Source organism: Anopheles coluzzii, chromosome 2, assembly GCF_943734685.1.
Source record: "Anopheles coluzzii chromosome 2, AcolN3, whole genome shotgun sequence".
In the NCBI taxonomy this organism is placed as follows: Eukaryota; Metazoa; Arthropoda; class Insecta; order Diptera; family Culicidae; genus Anopheles; species Anopheles coluzzii.
This window is the reverse complement of record NC_064670.1, coordinates 28,961,392-28,969,938: the sequence shown is the minus strand read 5'-3', so window position 1 is coordinate 28,969,938 and position 8,547 is coordinate 28,961,392. Positions and strand designations below refer to the sequence as shown.

Here is an 8,547-nt window from a genome sequence, read left to right as displayed (position 1 = left end):
ACAACACCAACAACAACTAAAAAAAGAACATTGCTCCGACATGAAGTAACATTTTCACCCGGCTGAAGCCGTCCCGTTGCGTTAGCTTCAATTTTGGAAGCCGCCATTAAACTCATGTTGATGTCCAAAAATTAACGATAAAGCCACACACACACACACACTGCGCAGCGTAGCGCACGTTGGTGTTAGATTGAGGAAGAGAACGTTGACGAAGCGGAGCAAATACGCGAAAATGTAGCACAAAACAGTGAAAAACACTTTCCAACACGTTCGGCGTTGTACAGGGCGCTCTGTACGATCGTGATGGATGTGGCTTTGTGCGGGCTACTGGAAGTTGGACTTTAATTTCGACTTGCTCCCGGGGTGTCCTTCCCTGTTCGTTCGTTGAGGGAATTTAAAAAGTTTCACCTAGGCGAAAATAAACGACCGGGAAACAACAATTTCGCCACCGCCACCATGATCGATGTGGCTGACAGGGACAGCGCCTTACATTTGTCCAAATTTATTTTCTACACGCGTGAAATATGACGGAAGTGGGTCACTTCGATTTCAGGGGGGGGGGGGGGATTTTTTGTTTTGTCGTTGCTGTTGTTGTTGTTGTTGTGAGCATAAAGAGACGTAAAGCACAGTTTAATGCTAACCTTCAAGTACAGCAGCGTAGCGCTACGATTTATGGCCGTGGGAAGGTGACGATGATCATGTCGAGATTAATCAGTGCGCTGGAAAGTGATTGCGATGTACGACTTGACACAGCCCGCACAAACACTTGCTGACATGTATTTCCTGTGACCCGTAATAGAATGAAGCGTTGGAAAATTGGATTGTTTTAATGGGAAACAAACCCCCATTCAAGTTGTAGCTATAAAAATATTTGAAAAAAAAAAACTCGTCTTTAAGGCAATTTCATAATTTCTTGCCTAACTACGTTTAATATTTTGGCAATCAGACTCATCCTACTACATGTATTACATTTCTATAGCCAAAAGTAAGCAATTTAAATGAAAAAAGTGTAATAATGTAAAATCAGAGCCCATCCAATGTATAATTGGAGTTAATTTTGTCCTTATATTTATATTTAAAATGCATTCCAATCCGTGCGGAGAGAGAAAAAAAGAGAGAGGGAATAAATTAAGCGACTTACTTTTCATCCACTATAGTTTTCCACAATTTGTTGTAAACTGTCCGCTGGTACTGCTGGTGCACACAAACAAACAATGAAAACATTTTGCTTTACAATAGCAAACTTGCCTCGGTTTCGTATTCATTGCCATTCCTTCCGCAGCACGTAACAAAACACAAACATTATTGCCATTGCCACAAATCATAATATGATTTCCCGCCTCTCTTTCCTGTGCCACCCGCCTCTCGAAGCTGCATTGTGCCGTGCACGCTGTCAGCTGTCCTGCGGCATTTCTTTCTGGCGTGTGCGCGGCGGCGACAATTGTTCTACCCGCTAGGCTCATCGGAGTTCCGCTCGCGCTGCTCCGTTTCGGTGCAGGAAGTGCTAAAGAAAATGCGAAAAAGAGTGGGGAGGGGGGAGAGAGGACAAAAAACTTCCAGCAACATGCCGTTGGCAATTTTCATTTATTGTTTTCACTACGTACCCCCCCGTGGGAGTGGCGAGTAAAACAGCCAAGCAAGCCAACCAAAGCTAGCTAGCCGTCATTCGGCTGGTGCAAGTAAAGCTGCACTGCTTGGTTCTCATTCCGTTCAACAAAACCGCACCGTGGGTTCTTCTTCCTTTTAGACACACGCACACACACACACACACACAAATCAACGCAAGAAAATAACTTTTTTTCTCTGTTTGCTGTTCACTTTCCGTCCAGTCCCGAACGGAAAACGAAGACGAACTGCCCGAATCAGAACGGACGATGGCACGTCTACCGCTTGCGCAAACAAAATATAACCGTTGGCGAAACAGTGCGAAAAGCGCGAAAAGAAGGGAGAAGACATCGTCTTTGCACATAAAACTGTCATATTAGAGAAGATATTAAATCGTTCGTACTTGTCACGGGCGTGCACGCGCGCATCGCCCTTTTCCTGGTGCAATTAGAGGCGGATGCATCAGCCAGCTGCTGCACCCAACCCCCCCCCCGGGTGGTGGATATTTATGGCTTTAAACTTTTTACTTACGCTACTGTTCTTTTTCTTCCTGCGCTTCTTTGTGGCTCGGGCCCAATGTGTATGCCAAGTGTGATTAAAAACAAAAACCTTCTTTTCCCTCTGGAGAGAGAGAAAGTTCGTTTTCTTCGCAACGTCGCAGTAAAAAAAAAAACACGCACACACACCAACACGATCCTTGATTACTTCTACACTTTTATTTACGCTTTAGTTTCCACTGTCCTCGGCTTAAACGTACGTTACACAATCTTAAATAGTGACACAATGGGAATAAAATAAGGTAAGCTTGTTACCTTCGCGCCCGAAACGCACGCGCATCGTACACGGATCGGACCTACGGATGAACAACAGTGTAGGGTGATGGAACAGTGTCAGCAATGAAATATGGGGTGCGGGGGAAGAAGGACCAAACTGTGGCAACGGGTTGCTTGGATGAATTAAACTTCGCTTCGAGCAGGCTAGCAGAGTGACGGTGGCGTAGTTGATTAAGTTAGCCGTTAGAGCTCATTTGTGCGCCATTTTCGTTCGCACGCCTAGCCTCCTGCCGGTGACAGTTGGGGACATTTTCCCGCAGTTTGTCGTTCACCAGCATCCACATCGTGCAGGTTTGTTCTCCAGGCTGCGAAATAATGCTCACCTCTCGCCGGCTACAATGTAGCGTGAAGGTGGGATGCGCCACCCATAAGACGCCGAGAAAAAAAAAACTCCAATCCAATTTCCACCCTATTTCGGAAACGTTTCGGAAACCAGGCAACGGAATACGTTCCCAGGAATGCTGACGGCGGTGGGATGCAAACGGGAACCGGATTCACCGTTGATCGGGGAGCGGTGGTTGAAGCGAAGATAAGCAACACACGCAACGCTCGCACGTTATCAGTGCCCTCGGGAATGTAGTCGGGTGGTGTGGGATGGATGGCCAGGCAAGCAGTTCATCGTTCGGTTTTCGGCCACCAGCCGCAACTTTTGTGTGTGTGTGTGGGTATGGGGTGTGTGCATGTGTTGGTGGCATGACAGTGATTGTTTAGTTCTTGTTTCGTCCTCCCGATTGCAATTTGCCACCCTGCAGTCCACCGGCGCCGGACGGTTGGTAAATGGCGTTTGGATTTCCCTGAAAGCAAATCGACGTAGGTCGTTTGGTGCACAAGAAGCAGAAGAAGAAGAAGAAGAAAAGAAAAAGAAAGAAAAAAGGGCGGGCATTGGCATGAGATATTGTATATAATGGTGTGCATTAATGTGTTAAAATGCTAGAAATATTTCCATAGGCGATCGATCATCCAAAAAATAATCCTTGCATAAACTTCATCAACGCAAGACATGCTTTAGAAATTACAAAAAAACGTAAACCACAAAAAACAGTGTAATAAAAAAACATAACATGAATAAAACATAACTAGCTTTTTGCATACTTTAAGGCGCTTCATGTCTTATAAAATTCAATTAAAAAGCTTGTGAGCGGCCATATTCAATTCTATCCTTCAAGAAGCCCATAGAACTGCTTCCAAAATGCATATTATGTGATTTTATGGTACGTATTGTACAGCGGATTGCATACCTTGAACCAATGCTCTTTAGAGTTTGCCCCCCAAACAGTATGCAATTCACAGCACAAAACGTAGCAATTAATTGACCTCAGCCTACGCGATCGTTTGCTCGTTTATTTCAAGACAGATCTAGATTGTATCGTTATGAAGTAATTATTTCCCAGACATACCTTGCCCTGCTGCTGCTGCTGCTGTTCTGGTTCGTATTCCAAGGGCAGCGGGGTCGTTGGCACATCACAGTCCTCGGTCGGTGGCACGACACAGCGCAGACTGCGCCGATCGAACACCAGCATGGCGGGGCAGCGCTGCAGCCGCGGGTAGCCACCCTGACACTGCCAGTAGCGATTGCAGGACTTGCCTAGCGGCACGTTGCCATTCGCATCCTCGTTGCAGAGTGCTGTGAGTACGGCGGGAGGTACCATGCAGGGGCAAGAGAAAAGGAAACACATTAGAAAAACAAATCTCTATCGGGTAAAGCTTGCATTCCATTCCTGAATTTCCTGCTTTGTGAATAGGGAACCTTCCTACGAACGGTTTTGTTTTTGCTTGCGTTTTTGTCTCTCACACAATAAATACCGTAGCACTTACTTTTAAATTTGTGCAAACGACATAATCGGAAACTAAAACGAACGAATTCAAACCTCGCTCGTCCTCGGTCGTCCGTGTGTCCGTTCATTCTCACGTCCTTTCTAACAAATTGTCACCATAAAGCCCTTTGCCGTTGCCACCTTTTTTGTGTGTTTTGTTTCCCCGTGCAATGGGTTATTTGTATTGCACGTTGTATCGTTTCGTCTGAGTGTATGTGTGTGTGTGATGTGTTACGAAAAACGACTGGTGCAGGTTTTATTTTCTTTTACTTACGGTGCTTCTGGCATCCATCAACGTTCTCGGGCCAATCGCAGCTGTGCGCGTTCTCGTTGTACAGCAGCCCACCGATGCAGAGCTGCTCCGTCGCCGTACCGTTCCAGCAGGTCCAGTACCGCGTGCAGGACGTCTCGTGCCCAAAGATGCCGTACAGCCAATCGCAGTGCTCCGTCGAGATTGGCCCGTCTAGAAGTGTCGTAGCGGAGAGGTTTAGTTTCGTATTGTGCCAGAGAAAGAGAGAGAGAGAGAGAGAGATAGGCAGCAAGCATCGGTGGGGGGGATTAAAATTATCGCCCGTCCAGGCAGCAACGAACACCGGACATACGGTTTCACCTCCAGCAGCAACAAACCCGAAACAACAGAACAAACTTTGCACCCGGTCATTACGCCCCCCCCCCCCCCCCCCTTCTGCTTAAAACCGAAACGACACTCCGACACCGACCCAAAATGTGCCTCCGGGTCGTCGTTCCTACACACGGCGGTGATACAGTGAAGTTTTCGGTCGTCGATTTCGCATTGAAAAATGCCCCCCCCCCCTCTCTTCCCCCAAGTTCTCCAAGGGACGATTCCTCGCCATTAGACGGTACGCCGGAACACAGCAAAAAAACAAACCCTCCCATCACTGGCGTGGCACGTCCACACACAAGTGCACACTTCAATTTTCAGCTCTTTTGTTGCAACATCGCCGAAAACCCAACCTTTTCACTACCACCGACCGGACCACCCCCACACTCTAGTGTCTGTTGTCCATGTTGTTCCTCCACACCCCCTCCTCTCCCACCAAAGACGCGCGCGCAATTGAACAAAGACTATCAAAAAACGAGCTCGATTAAGTTTTGAGATCCCGCCTGCACCCAACTCTCACCTGAGAGCGAGAGCAGCGCTTGCTTTGATGCAGTTAGCGTGTACTGTACCGTAAGTACTGTTTTGAGGATACAGCGTCCTTCCTACACCCACCGTACTCCTCCTCCTCTTCCTCCTCCTCCAATGCTGGACCGATAAATGAGCGGTCCCGTACAGGAGAGTACACTGAACTCCTAACCTCCCCTTTGATGGAGCTCTGCTAATTCGGAGTTCTGCTGTGCTGTGGCAAAAGGGTGGCCCGCTTCATGTTACGGCTTCATGGCAGTGCTGCATAATGCCCGGCGAATTGGGTTAATTTGCGGAAAATGCACCGGCAAACTTTGTTTCACGTTCAAGAGCTTTTACTTTTCTTTTCTATCGGTTCTTTCTTGCTGTTGTTTCGCGCTGCCATTCCGGTTGGGTTTGATGTTTTTAACGGGCTGGGGCACACTCACAGTGCGCAACGATTCAACTCGATTCCGCCCGGGTTCGCACTTCAAAGCGAACGATTGTTGCAAAGTTGTACCTTGGGCCGCTTTCTTCACCGTGGTGCAACAACAGTCAGGATGTGTTTTCTGTCTCAGATGGTTTCGTTTGTATCAAAAGCAGGATGCTATACAGCACAAATCCAAAATAGGGCGTTATTTTATGAATTATACTTTGTGGAATAGTGGCAAGTTGCATTCTGTTTTCTGCATTCCTCGTCCAAAAACACACATCACGCCAAAAACGCCCAAAAGTTATGCAATCTGTGCAGCAAAATTGCCTTTTTGACGCTTTCCTCCTTACATCTGCCTTCCATCTCTCTCACCCACAGACGCATACTTACTTGCCAGTTGCTTGCCGTCGCAGTAGTTCGAACGCCACGGGTAGTCGCAGCCCTCCGTGACGCCCCGGTGCTTGCCGGCGAACACGAGCCCGTTCGGGCAGTCGTACAGCTCCGGCTGGTTGTTGATGCACTCCCAGTACCGATCGCAGTACGTCACGTCACCGACCACCTTCGACTTGGTTTTGCACGGGTCCTCCTGGTCCTGGCGCTGTCCACTGGCGAGCCCTGTTTCAAAGACGGATATAGCGCGTTAGTAAGGTGAGTTTGTCGGTTGTCGCTTTTTGCACACACGCACACACACACACACACACACACACACAATGTTGTTGCTAGTTGGATGAAAGTGAAAAACCCCGTAAACTATTGCATTCCACTTCGCTCGCCTAGTAAAGTACCTGTTGCCTCTGGCCGCGTAAGCCAATAAAGTCACCGTGTCGACATGCGATGCGAACAAAACACTCCCCTAAAGCTCCCTCGTCACGTCGGACGACTGCTTGGTTCAAGTTTCTTATGTCACACGGTAAGTTTGAGCCAGCCGCTGACAGACGACGGCGGCTCCGAACGAAGACAAGGAAATGTAAATGCAAATGAAAACACTGTTGCAACATAAGGACGCCACACTCGACGTCGATCTCGTGCACTGATCAGTGTACCGCTGACAGACAGTGTGGCGGGCGGATGGAACAGCTCGCAAATCCACGACACACACGCACGAGCGCGAGACAGCACAACTTTTAATTACATTCCAATGTAATTGAATACCGTTAGCGTGGGGCGAAGCTCAGGGGGCGAAAGCCGCGAGTGAACCTTCGCTCCCTCGTGGTGTCTGTATGCTCCAACGGACGGTGTAGTTGTTGCTAAAGTGAAACTTTCCTTCCCGGTCGGTTGATGAACTTAGCTTGACGAATGAAGAATAAATTTAGTGCACGATAGTGCTGTGGCGGGTGGCACATTTTGACAGCAAGTCTGTCACAATAAAGGCATAAAGTTCACAGCCGGCAAGCGTAGGAAGGATAAGCAGAGCACTTCCTTACACTAGAAAATCATAGACTGATTATGGTTTAAACGTTCACGGTGTACCTTACTGGTTTCAGACTAAACCCACTTTTGTTTCTTCGACACAACGCACAATCCCGTTTCACGCTATCTATTTCTGATCGATCCAGTCAGCGCAACGGCAACGGGCGGCCGAAACCAATCAAATCAAAAACAGCCTTCAGCGGCTTCCGCCAAGTCGCCGTTTCTAAAGCCGCGCCACTAAATGCCACTCTGTCAATTCAATTTCACCTCGTCGAATAAACAGCTCTGATTGGAAAACTTCATCAAAAACTCCCTACCCTGTCCTGTCCTGTCCTCCTAACCGTCCGTCCGACCCGCTCTACAACACTTTGCCCACAGCCCAGGCCCGTGATTGAACTGCCACCTTCACCTGCACACAGCGCGCGCGGACAAAGAGCTGCAAAAGCTGGGGCTGATTATCCGGCCGCGTGTTGCAACACGTGCCAGACTTTTGCGTGCTGGCCAAGCAAATCGATCCCAGGCTCGTCTGCCGCTTCGTCCAGGCTGGCTGGCCGGCCGTGCGAGTATTTGCACAAATTGAATCGCACACAACCACAACCGACACACGCTTTGTTCACTATCCAACGCACTCCGATCGTTCCCGGGGCGTACTGTGTTTCGATTCTTTCACGCGAAATCGTGCAATCACACACCCCGTACCCGTGGATGGCATACAAGTGGGCAGTGAGAGCAGAAGAGATAATTAATTCCTTAATACTTTAAGCGTTTTAACGGACGGTTCGCACGCCATTTTACTACGGGAAGGCACGAACCCGACAGCCCGACAGGTGGTCGGATTTCACGCGCAAACGGCACCGTCTGGCGCGGCCCCGGCGACCGTATGTTCCGGCAGCATTTGCGCCCTTTCATCATTCGCCGCCATTCGCACTGAATTGGTGGATTTGTGGAAAGTGAGCGCTTTACGCGCGATAACATAATGTAAATTCCACATCTAGCGTTGATGGTCGGCACGGAGGTCTGTGCTCGGAGTTCCGACCAAAACCATTGACCAATCCTTAGCCGCTTGTTCACCGGTCCCATTGAACGGGCGCTGTAATCCAATTCGAGCGTACTCCAGCACTTCGATTGCACTTAACACTGGCGGCACCGAGAAAATGGTTTACAAAAAAAATCAATGTCCTTTACACGTTAAATTAATTGCATTAAATTTTAACACTCACATTCACCGATCGACCGGTCGAGGCTCGTGCAAATGTGTGCTCGCCCTGCTCAGCCCTAGGGAATTGCACCGAAGATGGAAATCTTCTCGATTTCTCGTCCACTTCC

General features: G+C 48.5%; 1 protein-coding gene across 3 annotated transcripts in view; it reads right to left on the bottom strand.

Moving 5' to 3' along the window:
- Positions 1-2,299: 2,299 nt before the first annotated feature.
- The window catches only part of LOC120951792 (protein obstructor-E-like), a 38,920-nt gene continuing 32,672 nt past the window's right edge, over positions 2,300-8,547 (bottom strand). For 2 of the 3 annotated variants that reach the window (XM_040370716.2, XM_040370715.2), the window contains exons 3-6: positions 6,202-6,426; positions 4,527-4,715; positions 3,836-4,062; positions 2,300-3,232 (exon numbers count right to left, since the gene is read on the bottom strand). In XM_040370716.2, coding sequence (XP_040226650.2) covers positions 3,146-3,232; positions 3,836-4,062; positions 4,527-4,715; positions 6,202-6,426 — 728 coding nt within the window. In that variant the 3' untranslated portion in view covers positions 2,300-3,145. The remainder of the gene's footprint in view (positions 3,233-3,835; positions 4,063-4,526; positions 4,716-6,201; positions 6,427-8,547) is intronic. The other variant, XM_040370717.2, reaches the window with a different exon arrangement.